At 38.0% G+C, this 26,205-nt stretch overlaps 3 protein-coding genes across 4 annotated transcripts; 1 reads left to right on the top strand and 2 right to left on the bottom strand.

The window, feature by feature from the left end:
• Window positions 1-4,455: 4,455 nt before the first annotated feature.
• Window positions 4,456-8,266, bottom strand: LOC149000005 (Phototropic-responsive NPH3 family protein). 2 transcript variants are annotated; one of them, XM_089139803.1, is made up of 5 exons: window positions 8,084-8,266; window positions 7,825-7,911; window positions 7,128-7,197; window positions 5,781-6,998; window positions 4,456-5,449 (listed from the first exon to the last, which is right to left on the bottom strand). In XM_089139803.1, the coding sequence occupies exons 2-5, from the start codon at window positions 7,881-7,883 to the stop codon at window positions 4,928-4,930; spliced, it is 1,869 nt and encodes a 622-aa protein (XP_088995929.1). In that variant the 5' UTR covers window positions 7,884-7,911; window positions 8,084-8,266; the 3' UTR covers window positions 4,456-4,927. The 2 variants fall into 2 exon arrangements, with proteins under 2 accessions (XP_088995929.1, XP_088995928.1); XM_089139802.1 differs by having other exon boundaries at window positions 7,825-8,266.
• Window positions 8,267-12,080: 3,814 nt separating this feature from the next.
• LOC149000004 (urea-proton symporter DUR3-like) lies at window positions 12,081-19,006 on the top strand. Its single transcript, XM_089139538.1, has 9 exons — window positions 12,081-12,473; window positions 15,325-15,432; window positions 15,523-15,618; window positions 15,730-15,812; window positions 15,897-16,117; window positions 16,236-16,498; window positions 16,687-16,925; window positions 17,407-18,056; window positions 18,758-19,006. The coding sequence occupies exons 1-9, from the start codon at window positions 12,291-12,293 to the stop codon at window positions 18,922-18,924; spliced, it is 2,010 nt and encodes a 669-aa protein (XP_088995664.1). The 5' UTR covers window positions 12,081-12,290; the 3' UTR covers window positions 18,925-19,006.
• A 2,370-nt stretch (window positions 19,007-21,376) lies between these two features.
• On the bottom strand, window positions 21,377-24,833 carry LOC149000003 (putative mannitol dehydrogenase). Its single transcript, XM_089139539.1, has 5 exons — window positions 24,456-24,833; window positions 24,225-24,338; window positions 22,514-23,027; window positions 21,922-22,075; window positions 21,377-21,800 (listed from the first exon to the last, which is right to left on the bottom strand). Exons 1-5 carry the CDS (start codon window positions 24,545-24,547, stop codon window positions 21,598-21,600), a joined length of 1,077 nt encoding a protein of 358 aa, XP_088995665.1. The 5' UTR covers window positions 24,548-24,833; the 3' UTR covers window positions 21,377-21,597.
• Window positions 24,834-26,205: the final 1,372 nt, after the last annotated feature.

Here is a 26,205-nt window from a genome sequence, read left to right as displayed (position 1 = left end):
TTAGAGGCCATGGCCTTCACTGCCTTCGGGTTGTACTTGGAAGGCACTATAAGAAGAAGAGTAAGAAGTCAGTACAACATACAAAACAAGGTAAAAGTCAAGACTAAAAACTACAAGGGGTTTGGGAGCTCACCAGGGGCTAAACCCCACATTTGAAGTACAACATCGTACTCCATTGCCAAACCACGGATCTCCTTACGCGACTTGATAGATTTTATCTTCTTGATGGCGCTTTCGTCGTTGGGAGATAATGGCAAAGCACGATTTGCCTGGGTGTGGGAATCAAGTCGGTTCCAGGCAATCGGGAAGTTGAGTTTGGATGGTGGTGCTCGGCAGAAAAAATACCGATGATGCCACCCCTTATGATTAGAAGGGCAAGTACCCTCGGCTAGGATACTGCCCGACCACCCCACTTTGGTCTTGGGGCGTTTGGAAAGAAAAACCCAACCCTCCACCTGGAGGGTTGGATTTTCTGATGTAATAGAAATGAAAAAAAATGGAAGAGAAGGATGGACTTCAAGCTTGAAACAAAGCCTAAGGAAGCCGATGATATGACGCCAACTATTCGGGAGGAGCATTCTTGGGCAAATTTCCCAATGATTCAAAATTTCAAAAAATAAAGGAGAGAAAAAGGGAAATTGGACACCACTCTTCAGGGTGTCTAGATAGATGGAAAACTCCTCTGGGAGGGTTAGAGTCAACCCTCTCGTTTGGGTTGGGAACCTAATGGAGATAGGAGAAGGGCATGGAATAGTAATCCGAAGCGAAAGCTAATTCATTACCATTAAGGTGAGAGATGAAGAAGTTGGGACCTTGGGCAGGTCTCTTTGATGGTTGGGAACTTCCTACAATAGCCTATTTAGGGGCTTTCTACTTTCGGGAAATTGAAGGAGAAGCAATTTTTCTGCTCTCCATCTCATTCTCAGGTTGTTCCCTAGGGTTTGAGCGGATGGAGGCTAACCATCGGTCGGTTATCCTCTCACCTTTGTCACCCGACAGCTCAATGGAAGCGGAGGGGTGGGTTGGTTGCTGGAATCTTCCCCTTCAACGGCGTGATAAATGCAATGGAATCATCATCAGATGTCTTGCCGCTGCCCATTGAAGAAGAAGGAAGGGATTCTATAGATTTCTACAAAAAATGGAAGGTTAAAATCCTAAGAGTAGAGATCCGAAACTTGGAAAAGAAAGAAGGGAATTGAGAAAAACAATGGAGAAAGATTGAAGAACTTACTTGTTTTTGTTTGGAAATAGTTGAAGCTTGAAAATTGGAAGGCTTGAAGTTTGCATAACTCGTGAGAAACTTCAAACAGTTCTAAAACTTCAAACTCAAAAAAAATCGCAAGAGTGTAGAAGTAAAGGTTGAAGTTGAGGTTTGAAGGGGTTTAAATAGGCCAAAAGACAAGGTCATGTACGAATGAGATACATTCAGATCAACGGTCAAGCTCAAGCGGCGTTTCAAAGTCTAATCCAACGAACGAGATTAATCCCAATCAATGGCTGGGGATCACAGACAGTTCAAGCATGAGAGCAATGATGGTAGCGGCTATCATGGGCCACATGGCGTGAGCAGCATAGGTTACGAGAAACGCATGAGGTTTGATGAGCATACCGTTGCATCAACAAAGTAATAAATGTGACATTTGTAAGAATGAGAAGACGTTTGGCTTTCTCCCTAGCAGGTTCGGTGATCGAGATCGAGGAATAAAAGCAAACCAAGCCATCGATTGTTTCATCCCAATCGCTTGGCCTGGGGGAGCTCATGATAAGGATAAAATAACACCAAATTGGGTTCGACCACGATCGGGATCAATAACTCCGACCAAGTTGGTTTAAAAGATAAACCACCAAGTAGCGTAAGGAAGAAGGAACCCGACGGTTATGGAAAGAAACGTGTTCCCGTAAAATTCGGGATACACGATTGTGCCATTTGAGGAAACTATAACCGACTTAGAAAAAAAGGGTAAAACCTTACGATCAGATGGCTACAAAAGGAAGATCGTGAATTGATCCAACGGTCAAAGGTAGGAGGTAAACCCTATATAAACTAAAGGTTCACATCGACAAAGGTATCTGAATCGTTTTCCCTCCATTAATATTATTTAATTAAGCTTTGCAACTAGCTAGGGCTCTATGGTATTCCAACTACTACTTAACCTTTGGAGGTGGCTTAACTATTCTACCTCCATAATGTGATGTCGATAATTAATACGACATTATTATCTACGAAGACATATGTAAATCCCAATGCAAAAGAGAAACTCAGAGATTGAATGCAATTATCAATAAAGGAGTCACTTCCACCAATTTTTTAAGAATTGATTATTATCTATCTATCTATTCAACCTTTTGGATAAATTGTTTACCTTGTGGTTTAGCTGATGGTAATGCTGAAGGTGGGTGTTCTAGTTAAAATTCTTATCTATTTGATTACTTCCTAGTTTCAAAATGAAATATCCACCTAATATTTGATCTTCCAACACCATGGAAAAAAAGGTGTATACTACCTAAATTTTGATTCTTCTCCAACACCATGGGAAGCAACGACAAAGGGAAACTGTACCCCCATATTCCATAGAAAACCCTGCTATTTAACTTATCTTAGTTGACAATGAGGAAGTTGAAGCACATCCTTTAGTAACCCTCTAATTGCGTCAACACCAACCAAGGTGTGTGGCAAGTTGAACTCACTAAAATGTTAGATATTGAATATCTTTCTCTAAAGCAATGTACTATCTTCCATCATAAGGTGGAAAGATAAGACATTAATCCCATCCAGCTCTACCTTGCAAATCGAGCTATATATGCAACTTTCCACTAACCAACACCACCATGATACAAATCTTGCTCAAGAGAAATTACTCAAGGGAATCTTCATTACTAATATATGATACTTGGGCAACTCAGGCAACTTAGTTTAACAATATGCATTCCCTTGCACTATTATCTTTTCTCCTAAATCAATGTTGCCCATCAACAGTAACTTGGATGCCTGTGGAGCTATAAATCACACTCTTGAAATTCTTTGGATCGGATTGTAGATTCTCATCTCCAAGCTTGTGGAAAAAATTTTCCATCAGAAGAAAGACAACAAATTCTCGTTAAAAACCCTTTAAAAATTCCAACCTCAAGTATTCGCTGTGAAGATTTGAAGTTGTTGTACCCAGCAACACCATATGAGGATCTACTTTCCCAAAAAACAAATAACTCACTATTCTCCAAGTTTACTCCTGCAAAGTAGATTTCAGATTTTTCAGATACCGAAGGAAGCATTCACAAAGATGAAAACATTGTTGCAAATAATAACAGATGAGAAGGGACTTGTGCACCTTTAGGCTAAGGGATGGATTTTATCCAACCTGCTTGCACTTCCAATTTATTTCTCAATAGAAAACTTATTTTGCTATTGTAATTAAGCAGCACCTGTGGAATCATGTCTCTTTGCTGCAATCCTCTTTCTGCTCCAAATAAGCCAATTGGCCTATCTTTAAACGATATGGAGACTTCAGAAAATCTCAGGAGAGCATGCATGAATCCAATCTATCCATAGATACAGGTACGCAAATTTCCTCAGACATCAAATGGGAAATTCTATAAGAGTATATATATAGGCATTTTGCTCATCTAAGTATTAACCTTAGTATTTCTCCTTGAAATGATTCACTAAGCAAGTTGGTACTTGAGGAAATTATTTTCCCATGTTGAGGCTCCCTACATACAAGGATTTCATTTCTATATTTTTTATTTTTTTTTTGGCGTTTCCCCCATATTAGGGTAAAGAACGTAAATATTCATGATATCTCACTGCTAATATTTACTGTGATGGTATAGAGTGGACAGATTAATTAATTTAAGAATGAACAACATTTATCTTGCGTAGTTACATTAAAGGATTATAGTAACAAGTACTCCATGGTCAATAATCTCTGATGATTTCATCATATCTTCAGTTCAAAAAGATCTTGTGTCTATCAATTGCTATAGGCATTTTTGCCTCCCATGCATTTATGGGCAGAAAATCTTTGCATTTTGTAGTAAGACTAGGCCTTTCACCTCTGCTAAGCAAAAAGAATTAGGTAACAAGTACTCAATATTAAACTTCGAAAGGGGAAAATTTTTCATGGTGCATGAAAATATGTTCATTAATGATAATAAATGTATATTATGATATGAATTTGGTTACACCGACATCGTACCAAATATCATAACCGCTTTCACCGAATACATACATGCACAATAATGGTATAACATACTCACCATTTGGTATTTTCTACCATGTAGTTGTTATTGCATGAAAACTGGTAATACAAATTATCAAAAAATACTTAAAGTGCTGGCAAAGATATCCACAACCAAGGAATGGAAATAGGCCACCATATGGCGCTTGAAACTGACGTTGGCCTCCAAACCAATGAGCTCGTAACAGCGTTAAACCCCCTTTGTAAATATACAATAGAACAAGATACAAATAACTCCTTCAGTTGAACAATGTCAGCAACAACCCTTAAAACATGTCGACACCCTACTCTAACCATTAACACGACACGACATGATCGATTTTCATTAATTAAGCTTTGAAAATGTATGTGATTGATCAGCACAGTTTCCTTATGTTAATGTATGTACTATGTAATGTTCAAGAATATGTTAAAAAACTTTAATTTATCGTCTGGGACATAAACAGTTTTTAAAAGGAATTTTCAGGTCCAATGAAGATTGGAGAAAAACCTATAATGTACTACAGATTAACAAAATCACAAGATTGCTTCTAAGCATAATACAGTGATTTTGATGATTAGCTACTCAACAAATAAAAGAATCAAAGCTAACTTTCAATCAATTAAAGAATAAAAGCTAATGCACATTCAACTAATAAACTAATGAAGAGATGTGTGAAGAAAGGTCATTTTGTTAGCTTGCAGTTTCTAAATCAATTAGCCATCTCACCATTCTGAATTTGCTGTTGATTCACAGTTGTTGCTTGTGTGCGTGATTGTGGAGGTGGTGGTGCTTTAGATTTGGGAGGTTGAGATCCTAGTCCAAATCCAAACTTTCTACTGAAGATATTCCAACTACTTTTTGTCTTCCCCAACTTCTGGATCTCTTCTCTCATGCTTGAGCATTCCTTTTCAAGCTCAGATACTCGGGCTTTCATGTCATCAATGCTAACAGTTTGATCATGAGTAGGATCTGTTTGAGAAGGCCCTTCTTGCTTCTGGAGTGAGAGGTTCCCCTGTGAGTTTTGGGAGTTCTCAAGGTTGTCAGAAACAAAGAACCAGCCTGCAATAGAAGTGCGGAGGCGAAGCTGCTCAAAGAATAGGACCTGGACGATCAATCGAAGAGGTAATCTCTCATTCTGTGCTGCATGGGTGCAGGCCTCCAATGAGAGCTTTTGGCAGTTCATGATCCTACATAGCTGCTCCCTCTCGGAGTCTGTCAGCCAGGGATGTGACTGCAGTTGACAAATGTGTTAGCAAACATATATATACTCAGTATAAGGGTTCTTCAAAAAAGTATATGGAAGCATTCCATATAGTTTTTCTGATGATTTAACCATAAAAGAGGAGCAAACTTTTCTGTTACTGATTATGTCCTGAAATACCATTCTGATAATGATAAATCACTGTTTTCAAATGCTATCAAATTTCAAACCCCAAAAAATACAATCAATACAAACTCTGAGAGATTCCTCTTCATTTGGTTACAAAAGTCTTCCTGAGCAACTGATTTGTAGTGTCAGATTATACAACAATGGGGAAAAAGAGGGTTAGAAACTTTGGTACCTTGAGGTATATATCAATCGCACGGTACAGGCCATCATTAAGTGGCCTAGCATAATCTGGAATCACAGCTGCTAATGCTTGAAACTTAGGGAACTTCAAGTTTACATCAGATGCCACCTCTGCAAGGTAGTCATCTACTAGCTTGGCAACCATTGTAATTGGGGTCAGGGAAGGTGATGCTTCTAACTGTGACTCATCCATTATACAAGGGGAAGAACTAGAAGTAGCGTGATCCACTGACATGTAGTGATCAAGAATCCGCTGAACACAATCAATGTCATGGAAGGTCTCCACTGAGTAGCTCATGTTTGGTATGAGAAGATCATCCAATGCAGCTTGGTCCAACTGAGCTCCCACCCTTTTCTCCAAGTTCTCCCTACATGATGGACTTGCATGTAAGAGCATGGCAGTACGGAGCAAACCAAGCAGGAACTTGGTTGGTGCAACTCCCTTTTGATTAGGCAGTAACTCCACGATCTCTTCAAGTAGAACCCGTTGATTGATGTCGGAAGGTGCAGAAATAGCAGAGCCTGGGATGAGACGGTTAACGTTCTCACTGATGTTTGCATACCTACTTAGAGGAAGATATCTTGCTGCATAATACATGAGTGACCCAGCAATGTACTCAGGCTTCATACCTCTCAATTCAATGGCAAAGATTAATCTTTTATAGAATGGAAAACTAAGGTAGGACACATCCTCATACCACCAATCCTCGCCCATATGCTTCGGCTTTGTTGATGTGCCTATTCCATTCCATAAGATAGTACCTCCAGGGCTATGCATACTGCTGCGTCCTGACACAGACAAACTGAACAAGCTAGGGTCGGCACATGCTTTCATTGCCAAGGAATCAATGCATCTTGACACAATGTGGAGTTCTTCAGCATAGTCAAGAACTTCTTCACACATATCAAGAACTTTGATCGAGTCTGCCCAATTGACAAATATTTCGTTAAGGAAATTCTCTGTTTGGAAGATCAAATTCCCCTCTCCATGATCTTCGGTCATCCGGAGGTGTTCAGCTGCACACCTAATACTAACTACATTATAGGAAGTAAGTTCAATTTTAATCCCATAACAGAATTTGGCTATGAGCTCAAATGCTCTGGCTCCACCAGGTATGTCATGAAGGTGCAAAATGCAGCTTTGTCCTTCATTAATAGAGGCTTTTGCAATCAGCTTCTCTAAAACCCCACTCCTGGAAAGCAATGGAAACTGCAAGAAAGACAAACCCAGAGGTAGGGGGTTAACAAAATGGAAAGTTTAAAATCCACGTAGGTTCATGTAATTCACAGAATATCAGCAATGACAGGAATGGATGGATAAAAAATAATAGATACATACTTTGTGAAGCTGAAAGGACACTTCTCCACATTCGATCACAATGTCACTGGGAAGCCCATTTGCACAAATCCTGTAAGCAAACACATTAAGCTCTGACTTTCTCCCAAGATTAGATAAGGAATGCAACAGTTAAAATGAAAATGCAAAACCAATCCAACATTCTAGGTTAAAGGTTTGTTCAACTTCATCAAAATCCACATGAAAGGCCACGAAGCCTACAGAAAGCTACCCAATTGTTTTTAGAATCAAGAGCTACATCAAACGTGGAGGAAAATCCAAAGGCAATCCTATATTCTAAGTGAGGGTTTAATCAACTTCATCAAAACCCAAGTGAAAGGCCATATTGCCAAGTACAGAAAACAGAATTTTGAACCTAACTCATTGTCTTTAAAATCAAGAGATACATCTATTGTGAAGGAAAATACAGATCCAATCCGCATTCTAACTGAAGGTTTATCTAATTTCTTCAAATCAATGTGAAAGCCCATAATACCTAGACAGAAAACGAAAAATTATGACATAACCCATTATTTTTAAAATTTAGAGCTACATTATCTCTGGAGTGATTTACTTCAAGAATTGGAGAATAGGAATGCCACATCGGGTTACCCATATATCAAAACAAACTTTGTTAAACAGAATCAAACAAGAACAACAAATTCAAATAGAAAAAGAAACGAAAAACAGTTTCTCTCACCAAGTATTCCCTTCACGACGGAAGGCTTCAGGTTTTGAGCCCAGCTTCATGCATGCCATATATTGCACTTAGGACGATATGGGCAACCTAAAAGCATTAAGAAACATGGAAGAAATAAACAATAAACAAAAAGGGAAAGAAAGAGAAGTGAACAACAGCGTTTGTCTTTTCTTGTTGAGAGAGAGATGCTAAGATTTAGAAATGGTCTTTGAAAACCTCCCAAACGAATCGGAGATCAAAACAATGGGATTGGTTTAACCTTTTGCGCGTAAAATTATCAACCCAAAATCTGCAAATCTTCCACGTATAAAAGGTCTGATCTGTGAGACACAAGGTCTGAGGAGAGGAGAAATGTGCTTCCACGACTGCATCCATGGGTTGATTGGAACAAAAATCAAACCAAAACCCTAAGTTTCGCAACTGTTGTAACTGGTGTCGTCTTCCCCGCTCTTCTCGTTTCAGACTTCTCATAATGCAAAGCTTCGAAGAACACGAGAGAAGTGAGAACCGGTTCATAGTTTCTCGAACCGGTCGGGTCGGCCACCGAACCAAGTTCCAAGGACAGAATGGCGTGGACGCGTTGTGTTTTTGTCATTGAGCTCATGGTAGCTAGCAAAGAAGGATGGAGCTTCAAGCCTAAGACCCCTTTGGTCTTACGAGTTCAGATCCTCTCTATTTAATTATCTGTCCTCCATTCTCCTATCATCACAGTGTCACAATTCCACTGGGAGGATGGGGAATAGCCCATCTAAGTGGAGAGGATTTGAACTCTGGTGTTTCGCTTAATCGACACAAACAATGTAATAGTCGACGATAACGAAACAAGATATACTCATAAATGTTAAAGTTCAGAGCAAAATAAGGTTAAAATACAAGAAACAGGAGAGACTCTAAGGGCCTGTTTGGTTAAATGAGTCTGGAGATTTCAAATATCTAGAGATTTCAAATCTATAGATTTCAAGTCTATGAAGTTATAATTTATAAAATTAGATGTTTGGTTGTGGAATGAAATTTGTGGATTCATCCTAAAAAATTATTTGATCGACGTGATTTTTGTGAATGTAAAAATGTATAGCTTTTTTGAAATCTCGGATTTCACCCCTACCCATAAATCTCGATTCCGTTTTAGTGAAATGTGAATCTCTAGTTTCTGAATCTAGAGTTTTTCAACCACGGGTAAATTCTCGGTTCTGAATCCGGATTTGAAATCTCTAGATTCATGTAACCAAATAGGCCCTAAAAACTTTGGAAAAAAGAGAGAATGACAAAAAATTGTGTGAAAATGCCAAAATTTTGACCGAAATTCAGCGACATAAGTGACATATCAGTGACTTTTGGTGATATATCAGCAATTTTTGGAATTTTCCACGTCACATATGGGTTGCGTGTCGAATTCCATCAACATGGCGATATGATGATATTTTTAAAAAAATAACATAAAAGAGGAGATACGATTAATATTTTTCTTATATTGATTTTCAGCTAAAAAGTAAAATTATACAATGACAAGATCCATACGTGTACAAAACATGATTCTACTACCATCTAGGATCTCACATAGAATCCACTCCTTTCTTTGAGTTCTAAAAATGAATAACATGTAATGTACCCTTATTTATTTTATTTTTTTTGTATTAACTTTCACATTAAGGGTAAAATTATACAATGATATGTTCCATACTTGTAAAGAACATGATCCGTACCAACGGGGGTTGGTCCAAGTGGTAAGCAGCTTGGTTTGCTTAAGCAAGGTTCCGGTATCGAATCTTTGTGGATGCAAAAAATCCTCGCTGGAAGACTCACCCACCACAGCCAAGTGTGTGACGCGGGTCGAACACCGGTTTACAAAAAACCGGGGTTGTTTGCCCAAAAAAAATAAAGAAAAGAAAAGAATTTGATCCGTACTATCTTTTTGAGTTTTAAAAATAGATTCCATGTGGTCCCAAAGGATCAAATAAAAAAAGAGTAATTCTATAATGACATGATTTTTGTTTTTTCTCCCTTAGAAAAATGCTTAGTATTCATAAGATTTTTGTTTTTTTCTCTTTAAAAAATGTCTTTAATATTAATTTACATAAAATAAAAATTAAGAACTATTACACATGTTATAAAATATGATTGAATCCTAATCACAATACAATGTATCGAATATCGCCGACACACGGTAATATATCGCCATATCGCTGGGGGGCGATACGAAACCCCCAGCTACACGACATATACCATTTATCGGCGATATATCATCGACGGTTGAAAAAGTCGACGTCGACAATAAGTATTGAGCTATTTTTCCTCTTCTCTGCAACCTCAACATTGCCAGAATCAAGATGATGAAGAAGAAGGAGAAGCAAAATGCGTCGTTAGTGACAGACGAGATCAGAGCAAGTGGAGAGGTTTACTATGGACACGAAAAGGGGCTAGAGAGCAAGCAATTCTTCCTCAAGGAAGTTGGATTGCCTAATGGATTGCTGCCGCTGAAGAACATAGAAGAGTGTGGTTTGCAGCATAATTAGTTCTCTGAACTTAAAATAAAACTAGGGTTTGAGAAAATATATGAATGGTTGGTTATACGAAAAACTGGAGTTTCTACAACCATTGAAAACAATCTGCAAATGAGAAAAATATTGGGCTCAATTAGTTCCCATGTATGAGGAGGAAACTCATAATATAGGAAAAATTGGGGTTTCAAATAATTGTCGAAACTCGATGAAATGACAACTATAAACTATAGAAGCTCTCCGGCGTCAAGGTCAGGGAGATGCTCTTGTGGATCACACTCACCGACATCTACATCAATGATCCTCCTAACAATGATCACTGTCAAGAGCAGTGTCGGCATCTCCAAGACTTTTTCGGTTTCTGCCTTTCAGATCGACGACGATGACGAGAATCCCGATCAGGTAGGAAAGAAAAAGAAGGCAGCCATCACCACTACCTCCACTGTCCCCGACACCACCATCGCCATTCAAGGAAATATAGTCGAAAAAGTCGCCCGATATATCGTCCTGTGTCGCTGTGTCGATGGTGTCACCAAGCACCTACAGGGCAACATAGTCGACATGTCGATCCGTGATCCTAATCTCACCACTAAGAGGCAAGGGTCATTATCAACTGACCTTTGATAATAACCATTGAGAAGTTGTAAATGATCGGAACTTTGATTATTATTATCATTTATATGATTTTTATTCTATTATGTTTTCTTTTCTATTTTCAAAAATTTGTATTTCTATCTCACAAGTCACAACTCACAAGTATGTTTGCATATTGCATCATGATACATGGCTTTCTTTTTTTCCATTGACATGGGATGCCTGTGATTTCTATCACTCTTGGTAATCAAACCGTTGAAAATATGAAACAAAAGTAGCCCTCCCTTATTGACTTTAATATTTTAAAATATTAAAATATAAGGAAATTTTCAGTGCTGTGCACTAAGTGTCTTAAAATTAATTTCACTCTTGAATTATGCAATTTATCAATCAAAATCATTATATAATATTATCAAAGATACCACTTGCTTTAGAATATCATAATTAAGTGTTCGTGTTAGCAAGTTAAATATTTCAAAATGACAAGAATAACCTAGAACGAAAAACCCTATGCTCAACTCATTTTTCGTCTCCCTCTATTGTCTATTTTCTCCCAATCATAAATATTGATAAAGTTTGGGAGTTGTGATTTATGGGTAGTAGTTTTAAACTTATAATATAAAAGTAACATTGAAAATAAATAAATAAAAACAAATAATTTTAGTAATATATAGAGATTCTATTGGTAAATTGGGAAAACTCAAGAGATGGCATTAATACTACGAGTAACTCAGGGTTGAGCCTAAAAATTTCGAGTGAATTAGCACCCAGTGAGGGGAGAGCAGTGTGTAAATAATGAAAATTGAAAAAATAATAAAAGTATATGTCTCAGTGGGTCTCATGAGGGCCCCACACCTATTGTTTGGTTCAAAAATTTCAGGACTATCAGGAAGGTGTTCTGACACGATGATTTTTCCAGTATATAGAGTGCGAATCAGCTTCTCATAAGGAGAGAACAATGTGTTTTTCAGACCGTTAACAACCCCAGAGTAAGGGATAGGGCCCACGTAAGATCATTGAGATTTTTATCTGAAATTTTTTATTTTTCAATATTTATAGGTGGGCCCATCTCTATCGTGTGCTGATCCAGACCCAAAGACCCCATGTATGACCCAATTTTTATAATGATGGTGTATTCCTTCTCCGGCTAAGCTATCTCCAGAAAGTGATATTATAGTTGAAGTTCAGAATTATTTCCAAATTTCCAACGCAAAGAGGACTCTCTGCTTCAGTTGACTTTGGAGTTCCAATGGTTCCATTCTATCGCCAACTACGTCTCTTCCTTCCCTATTCTCTCCTATTAATATCCGTTTCAGTTACCATGACCCTGAGACTTGGGTTCGGAAGAGTGCTTGAAAAGAAGAAGCCTTTCGTATGGCTTCTTCTGTGCAGTGTCCACCGTTGGGATTCTCGGCAGAGTATTATCATATCGGCGTTGATGGAAGCTGTGTTCGTCAGAGCAGCTTCTTTGAGGGCAAAGCAGCTCTTAGCCAAGGAGTTGGGTACTCTGTAGTTCTTGGTTTTGGGGCTTTCTTTGCTGTCTTCACCTCTTTGCTGGTATGTCATTGAATTTTTCATTTTCCACAGTTTCTGCACTCTTCCTTTCTTTGTTTCAGTCTTAATTTTGTAGTTTCTGATTGGATTTGGGTGGTTGTCTCCGTCTGTTGGATTGCAAGATATGGATATTTGTCCCAATTTAATCCAAATGAAGACCAAAACCCATTTTAATTGAATTACAAAGAAAGCATTTATGTTTCTCTCTCTATGTATTGGGCCCATAAGAAAAGCTAATGGACCATGTAGCTGTGATTTTTTCTCAATTTCTTGTCCTACTCTCTTTCCCCTTACTGAATTTGCATATCATGGTTTTCATTTTTGTTCTTCATTCTTCTCTCTGTGGATCCTGGTTTTGCTACTTTATTTTGGAAGGACCCAAAGGTAGAGGTTTTGAGGTTTGAAGTCTTATGGGTGGCCCTAGTTTTTTAGGTTTGAATCTTTTCAATTTTGTTTTCAGGGAATCTTTTGTAGTTTAATATCCTACCAACCGAGGGAGATGGTGTTCTGCCGGTGTAAAAAACTAAAATAAGCAGGGAATCTTTTGTAGATCATTAGTTGATTCTTTCCCCAACTTCTTTTGTTGTTATTTTCCATTATTTTAGTTTACCTTGGTATGTTTAATGAAATTGGTAAGAGAATTGATATTATCTCCATTTGTGAGTACTTTTATCATCATAACTGCTCAATGGTCACTATAGTATGACGGGGAAGCAATTTAAATGGTCCTGAGACAAATAATTGGATAAGAAAATCATGAGAATTATCACAAACTGTGCTAGACAAATCATGGTTTGAGAGTGTTTGTTGATTTCATTCTGATAGAACATGTTTTCTTAATCACTCTCCAAACAACATAAATGTTGGTAGTCTAATTGGGCATATTACTTATTACTTACGGATAAAGTATTAAACAACTACTTTAGTTGGCTGCATGAATCACATCAATGATAAGCATCTTTCAATGCAATGCACCACCTCTTATGTACTGGGTTCAGGTGCTCAGGCTGTGTGTAACATTTAAAATTAGACATTTACTTTCACAGTCAGTCTCATAATACTGAGATTCTCAGTTCTTATTGACTGCAGGGGACCACAAGGAAATCAGAAGTTTGGTTCAGTAATTATGTGCTTATGTATTGATTTTATCAAGCAAATATTCACCAATCTCTTCCTCGGAGTCAACTGTTTTGATTTCCAGAACGATTAAACAATAAAACAGTAACAACGTGTGGAATTGATGAAATAGTCATTGATAAATTTATTTTGATAAACCTGGGACTATAATTGCTAATACTTATGTTCTACATGAATTGCTATGATTCACTGATAAACCTAATCAGGTGGTTGGATGATTGGATCCCCTCAATTAATTAATTGTAAATATCTTAAATGGAAGATCAATTACAGCAACAGCATTAAAGAGCACTTACAGCATATAAGACTATCAAGTAGGAGGAGAAAATCTTTCTTGGTGATTTGGAATGGTAGACCTGTTACATGTAAATCATTGTAAACCCTCAGCAGGGTTGGAAACCAAGCGCAGTTAGTCTCATATATAAGTGGTTCCTGTCTAATTGTTAGACTCTTTGGTTGTTTTCTTTAGAAAAAATTCTCCAATACAGTAAACCCCTTTCTGAATAGCACCTTCAATCTATGATTTGGATGAATGGACTTGTGACTACCATGGACCAAATAGCCACTTGGGTATAATGCTGCACAAAAGCATTCTTCCATCTTATGACCAAGTGTATCTTTCCCAGATAAATCCCGAAAAACTTCTACTCTGAGAACAAATCAGAGATAAGTTTATGTAATTGTTCTGATGTTTTCATTATATTGTTCAGAAGCCACTTTTTTTTTTTTTTTGGATGAATAAATAATTATATTAAAGACAACAAGCAATACAAAGCCACAGACCAAGTAGCACAAAGTAGCACAAAGTACTCAAGTAGGGGAGGTAAAAGATGAGCGGAGATCCCAGAAACTAACAATTTATCTATTTCTGGGGGAGTCCGCCACCGGGGGATGGGGGATAGACAACAATTTGGAAGATACATCAAAGCAGATGGTGTTCCAAATCAGCTCCAGAGAACGAGATTTGGAGGTCCATCTTCTCATGTTATGCTCCCACCAAAGATGGTGGATGGTGGCACCGAAGACTAGTCTGCCAAGGCGATCGCAAATAGATTGACCGGCAAAGTTCCTCAACATCCATGACCAATCCCAAGCAAACCCAAGAGATCGACGAGCGCGAGGCCAAATGAAGGAGAGGGCTCTGTTCCAAATGGAACAGGAAAGGGGGCAGGAGAAGAAAATGTGCTCAATGTCCTCAGAGGCAATCCAACAAAGGGAACATGAAGGGTTAGCGGGAATATGGCGGCTAATGAGAAAAGATTGGGTAGGGAGGGCAAGATTGAGAACCCTCCAAAGGGTGAGATCATGGTGGGGAATGTGACCTCTGAACCAAACCAACCGGGACCAGGGGACAAGGGTGTGATGGGATCGAAGGAGGTTCCAGTTCAGAAGCCACTTATTAAACCAATAAAACTGTATTTTGAGCTACTCCTGAGACTTGGCTTTGGAAAAGTAAGAAAATATATGTATTTTTGTTTCCATATAAAGATGACTATTCTGCATAAATTTAACTTAAATATGTTGCTCGAATTTTCTTTTTCTGATTCTAATATTCTTATACATCCGTATGGCAATGAAGATCCGAAGCTTGTGAAATGGTGACCTCAAAATATGCTTCCACTGGATCTAATTTAAGTGAAATGTGTTCTCTTCTGCACTTCATGTTTAAGTGTCTGATCTTTTCTTGGGTTTGAGGATTTGATCTCATCTTCCATAGGTTTGGCTTGAGAAAAGATATGTGGGAGCACAGCATACATCTGAATGGTTCAATACTGCAGGCAGAAGTGTCAAAACAGGACTGATTGCTAGTGTCATTGTATCTCAGGTTGCATTCTTTTTCTGTTGGTATCGTTTATAGCTTTAATAGGTTGAATTGCTCTGTGAACTTACGTATTCAATATTTGCATTCTTGAAGTGGACTTGGGCTGCTACAATCTTGCAAAGCTCCAATGTTGCCTGGGAGTATGGTATCAGTGGTCCTTTTTGGTATGCAAGTGGTGCTACCATCCAGGTGTGTTATAAAATCTTATGTTGTCGATCTTGAACTAATTCAGTTATTATGTTCTTTCTTCAGGATAATAGGTATAACTCAGTCATTATGTTGCTCTGTTCTGCAAATCAGGTACTCCTGTTTGGTGTTATGGCTATAGAGATCAAACGGAAGGCTCCTCATGCACACACTGTATGTGAAATTGTAAAAGCTCGGTAAGTTTTGAACTCCCATATAGTGATAGTAAATACTTATCATTGTTACATATTGTGATTCAAATCTCTCGCTTACTCTTTCAGATGGGGGACTCCAGCTCATATTGTCTTCCTTGGCTTTTGCTTCATGACGAATATCATTGTAACAGCCATGCTTCTTCTTGGTGGTTCTGCGGTTGTCAATGCAATTACTGGGGTCAACATCTATGCAGCAAGCTTTCTAATTCCACTTGGTGTGATTGTCTACACATTAGCTGGAGGACTGAAAGCTACTTTCTTGGCTAGCTACATACATTCAGTGATAGGTACAGTTTCTCAACCTTTTATAATGTACTATGTGTATCAAATGAGATTAGAAATTTCACACCCTTATAGTATTAATATCAATCTATTATTACATAATTTTTTATTCTCTGCTGTCAGTGCATGTGATCTTGGTTATATTTGTGTATCTGGTTTACACGGCAAGCTCCAACCTTGGTAGTCCAAAAGTCGTCTACAATCATCTCTTGGAAGTTGCAAGTAAGTCAAGAATATGTCAAGAACCAGTATCTCATACTGGACAGGCATGTGGACCTGTTAGCGGGAATTACGATGGATCCTACCTAACAATGTTGAGTTCTGGTGGCCTTGTTTTTGGAATTATTAACATCATAGGCAACTTTGGCACTGTCTTTGTGGACAATGTGAGTTCTACTTCTCGAAGAGATACTTTTTCAATACATCCCACAGAATTTCTTTTTAGTATCAAAAGTTGACTATAGCTTACAGATTGTGAATTAAGTTAATTTTTTCATATGGATAATTACTGAATCCATAATTAATTGACTAATCTTCTTATCCACTGATCATATTTTTAATTGTGGTACATTAGGGGTATTGGATGAGTGCCATTGCTGCAAGACCTTCATCAACTCACAAGGGCTACTTATTGGGAGGGCTTGTTTGGTTTGCTGTGCCTTTCTCATTGGCAACATCACTGGGTTTAGGAGCCTTAGCTCTTGATCTACCACTAACTGCAACTGAGGCTGGTCGTGGACTGGTTCCTCCTGCCACAGCTATAGCCTTAATGGGAAATGCAGGATCTGTTCTTCTTCTTACTATGCTTTTCATGTGAGTTTCACTTCTTTTCACTGATTTGTTGTTTAATTGCTTCATTTTGGCATTTGAAACTTATTTCGATTAGAAAAGACGTACTATTGGATAGCAGAAAACTAATGGAGGTTGAGGAGTTCAATAGAACTGTATTAGTCAATTGCAGAGCTTCCAGCTTTGTTTCCTCCTCTGAGTATAGTTAATTTCACAAACTGTTATTCTTTACCTATAGCAAACAAGTTACTCTTCCTAGTTCAATTATCTGGACGTATGCATTGGTGAGTTACAATAATGGTAAGATTATCAGAGAAACTAAAGAAATACAAGGGCTGGGAACTACAATTTAATGTGCTTCACACATCTTGCCTACAAGAAACTTAAATTTCTGATGAAGGGATAAACTCGCAGTGAATTGTTATGTATTTACCAAAGATGCTTTTAAATCGAGGCGAAAAATAGATGGTAAATGTGCTTCATCATACTTTCATTCTGTTTTCAGGGCCGTGACATCTGCTGGTTCTGCTGAGCTAATTGCTGTTTCTTCTTTGTGTACATATGACATCTACCGTACCTATATCAACCCAAATGCAACTGGAAAGCAAATTCTGAAAATCTCAAGGTTTGTCATTTTGGGTTTTGGATGTTTCATGGGAGTGCTAGCGGTAATTCTGAACATTGCTGGAGTATCATTAGGCTGGATGTATCTGGCCATGGGAGTTATTATTGGTTCGGCCGTTTTCCCTATAGCTTTCATGCTTCTATGGGAAAAAGCAAATGCATCAGGCGCCATTGTTGGAGCACTCACTGGTTGCATTGTTGGAATCATAACATGGTTATCAGTAACAAAAGTTGAGTATGGCCGAGTAGATCTTGACACAACTGGAAGGAATGCACCAATGCTTGCTGGAAACCTTGTCTCCATACTGACTGGTGGGGCTATACATGCTGTATTTAGTATATTGTGGCCTCAGAATTATGACTGGGAAAGCACCAAACAGATAACGATGGTAGAAAAGGATAAGACCGATTTGCCAGATGAAGAACTGAAGGAAGAAAAGCTTAAAAATGCAAAAGGTTGGATAGTGAAATGGGGTATCGGATTCACTGTTGTGATTCTCATAATGTGGCCTGTTCTGTCTCTTCCAGCCAGTAAGTTCACCTATGGCAACTCTCTAGTTGATTTGGATAAATACATGAATTTACTCTTCTCTAGGTCTATCAAGTCTTTTTTCCATCTACGATTGGATTCTTTAACTGAACATAAGGGTTTTGAGATATTCTGGCTGCAATTTAAGATACAAACTCGTTGCTTTGAAACAATTACTTGATTCTTTTGCTCCTCTGTAGGGGTTTTCTTAGAGAAACAATCTTTTCCCCTCTAAGAGCTAATTCATCATGTTTTTACAAACCATTAACATTAAGAACCACTTGCCAAAATAAAAAAATTTCTTCCTCTTAGAAGCTCTATAAAACAGGAGAAATCGTACAATAGGCAGCATTAACCTTACTATGTCACCACCATAATCAAACATATGACTATCTTGGACATGAAGTCTTCATTTTATTTATAAGTTGGATTTCCTAATGGACTTAGCTAATGCAGATAATTAAACTAAGCTAATTAAACTAAGCTAATGTAGATAACAAAACTAAGTGATTTGATACCCAGTTGACCTGCCCTGGTCCAACTTAAATTGCATCATTACTTGCTGTTTGGATTGTCTGAGTCCCAAACTGAGATTACATTAAAACATCCTATGCATATGGATTATGGTTTTGAGTTTTTTGACACTGTATATAAGAGGAAATTCTGTGAGATTTGTTGTCCTCAAAGTGGTTTCCTTTTACAGGAGCATTCAGTTTGGGATATTTCACATTCTGGGCAGTCATTGCAATTGCATGGGGTACCATAGGCTCTGTTGTGATCATTGTTTTGCCATTGTTCGAAAGCAGGGAAACAATAAAAAGTGTCTTGATAGGCATGTTTACGAGTTCCATTTCGAATGAAAAGATCTGAGGAAATGAATTCGAAAGTTCGTGCACTACAGAGGCTGAATGAATACACTCTGAGAAAAGAGAAGGAAAAGAGACAAGAAATTTGGAGCAACAAACTCATGCTTTTTCAGTGAGGCCATGCTAAGCTTCTATTAGAACCTGTTTTCATACATGTGATGTTTTTGGAGCATGTAGCTTTTTCAGATTTCTGAAAATGAAAAGTGTATATAAATGTTTATTTGTGTGGCCTAATAGATGTTTGGCATTTGGATTGGCCTGAGGCTGAGTTTGAGTTTGGGTCTTATCTTGAAAAGCTACCATTTGGAGGGATTGCCTACGTTTCTATTCACCAACCCACATTACATTTATATCCGATATGAGTATTGTTAGGACCCTCTCAAGCTTGCTTTGAATCCTAACGAAGCCTTAGTGACAGCAATGGATGGCAACCGATTCAATACAGACAGGAACACAATATAACTCTGTTCTTTAATAAACTTTGATAAACTTCAACAACCGAAACAATCAACACCAGATAGCTATGAATTCAGATCAGCAAAACAGCAATATAATAGTGAAGATATAGCTTGCTGAATCCAGACTAATACTAATATTGACTGATACTACTAACTGATGAGAACTTATGAAATAAAGAAAAGACTAGATGACAAAAACAGCTCCACTCCCCTGATAACCAGAATCTCTGCACACCCTGAGCTTCCCTGAGAGGTCTTCCCTCTCCCACAAGCACAGCTTGTTTCTCCTATTTTCTTCCCCCTCCTCTCCTCTCCCTCATTCCCCCCATATATCCCTTCTTCCATTCTCTCTAACAAAGTCTAACAAACTCTCCCCTCTTATCCAATGTTCTGTTGCCACCTGGCTTGTCATTTTTGTCCCTTAACTCATAACAGAATGGTGGTGGCTGTCTACTAATGGATTGCCACTTGTCCTTCCCCTGTACCAGCTGCTAGTGTAGCTACATGCTCCCCTGTTTCAGCCAATGCTACTGCTGTCTTCCCCTGTTTACCTTTGGGTTTGTATACCTGAATAGCTAGGGTCTTATCAAGTATCTTTTCGCTTACCATTTGGAACTTCAACATCTCCTCTATGTGGGAGTGTTGAGATTATCTTCCCTTTCATATGCAAATGCTAAGATTGTTTTTGTCTTCTTTGTCACATGGAATTTTCCGACATCCACACTAGAGTTTTTCTCACAACTTTGGTTATCCCATGATTGGTCTTATCACAACATTGGGTTTGATATCACTTGTTAGGGATGAATGCACAACTTGTGCATATATAAGTTAACTTGGAAAGGCTATTGGGGTCCATTAGAGAGAAAATTTCATCCCAGGGTTGGTGCATGGATTCATCCCTAATTCGGGTCCTTCCTATGGTCACTGCATCTTTTATTGATGTAACACTCAACATCATACAATACAAGTAAGATTCGGCGCCGTAACGGCTAGAAACCTAGAAACACAAATTGAAAAACAAGAGTATTTGATGAAAAGGCCCTTTCAATTTTTGGCCAAAAAAAGCCATCTGGTAAGGTTTTGCCTAGAGACTATATTGAAACTGTAGCCCAACAAGGCTTTGCCCATGCTTGAAAACCCTAATAAATTAAGGATCCATTTGATAATCCACCAAGTGTTTTAGTTTCGAAAAACACGAGAAGTAGTTTTAGTGTTTCTAGAAATAGAAAAACTTTCCTTTGTGTTCGATAAAGCTTGATTCTGGAAGCAAAAATAGCATCAACAAGCCTCTTATTGTAGTAAATGAAGACAGAGTAGATGAAAAATAGGGACTCTTTCCACAATGACAAGGCTGAGACAGAAAAAATGAAGCATTGAAACATACTATTATTATGGTTGAAGAAGCAATGAGTGAGAGTTTTCTTGCAGTATGAAAAGGTTTTAGTAGGGTTCATATGTTTAGGATGCTAAATTCCATGAGCATTCCTCTCTAAACTATTTCACTTAAACCTAGTGTGCTGAACTTTTGCTTCGAGATACAGATTCTTATCGTTTCTAAAATGTTGCAGAAATTTTTATAAATTAAATTAATGTTAAAAAATAACTAAAAATAAAACAATTTTATCTAATATTTATCAACCAATTTCATTGTATTCCGAAAAAAAAAATCACATTAACTATATCTTGGTGAGTTATCAAAAGATCCTAAAACCACTAAGAAAACAAGTAGAGAGAGAAGGAAAAGGCTTGCCATCATTGTTTTCGTATAAATAAGGGACCAAACTATTGGCCGAATCAATTTGAAGCCCTAGAAAGAAACTGATAAGCCACTACAAATACGTACACGATATAAAATTCAAGAAACTAAAATATTCTTACTTTGGCTAATCTATTATTGTTTGGTTCAATTGCTCAAGTGTGTGTTATGATAGATGTCCTGATACGGAGAAGCATATTGTCTGTATGAGAACCAGAACTTGAATGTAATCTCTTAACAAGTTTAAAAGTTCAATAACAAGTATAAAAACCCCCATTGCTCTGATAAATAGAAGAATACATGATTAATTCTAGAATACAATTCCAATGAAGCCTGGCTAATCTAAAGGCAGCAATAACATTATGACACTCCAATCCTATAAAATCAAAATTTACTCCAAACATCTTCCACTATTTAACCAAACTCTTATTTGTTCTATAGCATAATTCAGGTATTTGTTTTCCTATGTAATGGTTAAGGTTTTCGCAATGTCGATGACGAATCGATATTTGACATCAGCCTTAGCAAGTCGCTCCATTGCAGTGTTCACATAGTCTATCGGAATAACTTCAATGTCTGCAGTAATATTGTGTTTCCCAGCAAAATCGATCATCTCCTGTGTTTCCTTCATTCCTCCAATCAAACTTCCAGCAATAAGCTTTCTCCCTAAAAATAACCAACCAAGAGCAAACTTCAATTCTTAAGAAATGTAAAAATATATTTGAATGAATTAAGTTTTGAAATTTGACATGTGAATTATTCAGACAATGAAAAATTCTTGACTCACCCATGAGCAAAGGAAATACTGGTAGTTCAAGCGGCTTATCGGGTACACCAACCATGACGAGTTTTCCATTACATTTCAGTAAACCAATTAGAGGCAACAAAGGGTGAACAGCAGAGACTGTGTCAATTATTCCATCCATTGTACCCATGGCTCCCTGCATACATTAAGCACACAACCTAGTTAGTTAAACCAGGTCTAAAGCCTCAACTCAACTGGCCAAGAACTGGTCCAGACCAACCAATTTACTCCGGATATATAAGCAGTCTTGGATGGTTTTTCTTTAAGCATAGTACACTGGATGAGTTCCCTCTTTTGATGGTGATCATTATGGGAAGGTGACCTTCAATAGGGCTGCAACTGGGTTAGGTTGGGCTTTTCACGCTAAGACCCAACTTTGAACCCTTTAGCCTAGCCTAGGGCGCAGCCCAATTGACTCTGGGTCGACCGACCTTAACCATATAGAGAGGGAAGGTAGATGTAGGGATTGAGCCAGATTGGGTGGAAAGGGTTGTGTATGGGTCACTATGAGTTCAGACCATCAAAGCTAAACTTGCACCCCCTAACCTCTATGACACAAAAAAGAAAAAATTACCTTCATCTGACTAGGATCACGGCTGACTAGAAACGCATCTGCACCCAGATGTTCAATTGCTTCCTTCTCCTTGTTAGGGGAAGTGCTGATCACAGTGACCTTCATACCAAAAGCTTTGCCAAATTTCACAGCTACATGCCCAAGCCCCCCAAGGCCTACCACACCCAAATGCAGGTTAGGTTCACAAAGTCCATAATATTTCATAGGGCTATACACTGTGATCCCGGCACACAATAAGGGTGCAGCTGCATCAAGGGGCATGTTTTCAGGCATCAAGATGGTATACCGCTCGTTAGCAACCATAGTGTCTGAGTATCCACCATATGTGCGAGTTCCATCATAGTAAGTTGCATTGTATGTGTAGATGACTTTAGGACAATAGTTCTCAAGAGAATTGTTGCAGTTCTCACAAGAGTGACAAGCTCCAACCATGCATCCAACACCCACCTTATCACCTACTTTGAATCTCCTTACCTTGGAACCAACTTCTGTCACTATACCTACAATCTCATGCCTGCACATTTATAAGAAAATTTCTCACTTCAAGTCCCGGGAGAGAGAGATTTTCACTTACATCCCATGATTTTTGAAGAGCAAAAAATTTAAAAATAAATAAATAAAAAAGAAGAAAAAAAAAAAAAGTAGGATAGATTTTCCTGCAGCCACACTATGATATACTCAACTATTCTTAAGTGGAGGGGTTGGACCATCGTAAGTGTAAGTATTAAGTGTAAGGTAAAGGATTTGAATTTTCTTGGGCTCAGAAGCCTCTGCATTATATTTAAATTATATATAACAATTACCTCCTAAAGGATATGGTCAAAGTCCACACAAGTTTGTTGAGAGAACCTCACTTCTCCTCACCCCCCCTAAAAAATGTGAGTATTACACATGATGATCAGTCATTTTTTCTATTATTTTTGTGAAGTTATGAACCTTTCTTTACTGTTGCGTGGGTATTTTCAGCATGACACTCAAATGGCGACATATTGATTATAGTTGGATTTCCAAAATATTATGTGTCACAATCTGAGGGTTGTGTGGAAGATACTTGCATGACAACAAAAAAACAATTGTTAAGTTGAACTCCCTTGGGTGGTTCAGTTGCTAAAGACTACCAGCTCTAAGTAGGAAGACAGAGTTTGAATTCTCTCAGAGCAAGGGGCGAAGCCTAGTATTGTATTATATAATACCCTCATCCCCAATCTATAAAAACCCTTGTTAAAAAAAATGAATAGTTAAGTTTCACAATTGAAGAGTTGTTTGGTCGGTAGCACCTGTAAGTGAAAAAGTCACAGGTTCAATTGTGATGTATTTAATAGTTTCCACCCCTAATATAAAGCTACCAATCTTAAAAGGAAAAGAAAAAAATCATGAAATTCCACCTTTGGCAACATGATTCTGAGCCTGAGCACCTCTTTTATCTGTTGGGTTATATATGTCTTGCATTCTAGACCTAAGAAGGATGAAATATCAACCCCCCACAGGTCACCAAACCATATTTAAAGACCTAATATGAAACGTGAGAAGTTCTACTTTAGGTAAACGTTAGGAACCACAGAAGTTGCGCCATTAAAACTTTGATTCCAGTTTTTTCAGTAGTGCTTGGCACAGTCAGATTGCAACTACGAAGGAAGGAGAATGAGTACCATTTGACCCTGTTGGCGTATGCACCAATGTAAGAGAGACACAGAGGGAGAGAGAGACATACCCAGGAACTAAAGGGTACCTAGAGAAACCCCACTCGTTCTTAATGCTGTGAAGATCAGAGTGACAGATTCCACAGAACAAAATCTTAAGTCTCACATCTTCATCGCCAGTATCTCTGAAACAATTCAAAAACATAACCAACGAAGCGATCAGATACAATCAGTTTTAATGCTTTCCTGCAAGTTCATGGACAATATAATCTGTGTGGGCTGGTGGCGAAGGAGAAACTAACCTTCTGGAAAATTTGAAAGGAGAGAGTACGCCGGAGGAATCGGTTGCTGCCCATCCAAAGACCTTCGTCGGGTGGATTTCTTCTGTAGACATTTTCTGGGTCTTGTGTTATGTCCGTCGAAGATGGAAATGACCTACTTCTTGCTCAGCTTTATAGAGAGAAAACGATAAACAAGGCGGAAGAAGGGTGTGGGAAGATACGGATTTTTCGTTTTTTTTCCCCTATTTATGGTAAGAGGGAGATACGAATCTAACTAATGCACCGTTCGTCAATCTTGGAATTTTAATAACGCCAGGCCAGATCATAGGTACGCGGGGTCGTTGAAATCGTGTGAGAGAGGAGAGATAGAGAGTAAAACGAGAGAGAGAGAGAGAGAGATTTTAGATTAGTTCCGTTGTAATCAACCTGTGTCCGCTGTACGTAGTTCGGGGTATATTACGAAACAAAATCCTATGTGTTTCAGAATCAAGGTGACAAGAGAAAAATAACAGCCAACTAGGTTTAGTCACGGTCGGTTCAGTGATTTCGATTAGGATTGGTTCGAGAGTTGAACCAAGAAGTATTGTAAGCATGAAGGAACTTGAGAGTTTTGGAAAGAAACTTGTCCCCGTTAAACTCGATATTGGCAATCGTGCCTTACATGGAAATAATAACAGACTCCGAAAAAGGAGTAAAACCCTACGATCGAATGACCACGAAAAATAACTATAAATGAATCTAATGGTCAAGAATAAGAGGTGAATCCTATATGAGCTAAAGTAATATGCAGATAACCCTGACGGGTGGCTAGTAGGCAAAAGACCAACACTTCCACATAGGAGGTCAGAGTTCGAATTCCCTTGGGCCGGGGGCGAAGCCCTGCTTATATTAAGCTGGGCCAGATGAACCTTAGATCCAAAAAAATATATATATGCAAATCAGAGGTATCTAAATTGTTTCCCTCCATTATTGTTATTCAATTAAGCTCTACAACTAGTCAGAGCTATGTGGTGATCTATAGAGTAGGGGTGGGGCTCACATAGGATCTATTGAGATTTTTACTTTTGATTTTTTTTTAATATTTATAAGTTGGCCCACCACTATGTGTGATTTGAAAACATCAGCCTTAAGAGAGCACATTATTCTTCCCAGACGGCCCAAACTCTCTATAAAATTAGCCTAATATAAGGTTAAGAATTTGAATTCCTTTGTATCAAGGCTAAGCTCAACCAATATTTAAATTATATGTAAAAACTAAAAAAACGGCTAGTCTGAATTGAATTATCGACCCTAATTGATACACTTGACCTTGATTATCATAAGTATTATTATTTAATCATTTTAGTCCTTTTGTAGGCTTATGTATTATAAAGATGAGAAGTCATGTTCTTTAATTTCAATTACTCCATTAATATTCACAAATAAATGAAGAGTGGGAAGGAAGAGTATAGTTATAGCAAATGTAATAAGGCAAGTAGATGTCTATTGTCACGGCTGTATTTGACTTGGGTAATAGAGTAGGGGCTGTATGTATTTATATGTTAATTTTGTGCATCTTGTGTGGCATGAGACTCTAGTTAGATATTGGGCATAATGCGTCGTGTGCATGTTATTCAATCTTATATGGATTTTCATGTCCTCTACAATTCACTCTCTTTGCAATTTCCTGTAATTTATATATATATTGATACGCAATCAATAATCCAACAGTTTCAATCAAAACCCAACCAAAATTGAATCTAATGAATTCTTAAAATTTCTCCCAATTTCG

The sequence above is a fragment of the Hakea prostrata genome, chromosome 11, assembly GCF_041222555.1.
Source record: "Hakea prostrata isolate BN-2017 chromosome 11, UWA_Hpros_2, whole genome shotgun sequence".
Classification (NCBI taxonomy): Eukaryota; Viridiplantae; Streptophyta; class Magnoliopsida; order Proteales; family Proteaceae; genus Hakea; species Hakea prostrata.
Note: the sequence above shows the minus strand (reverse complement) of the source record. Positions and strands in the feature narration are given on the sequence as shown.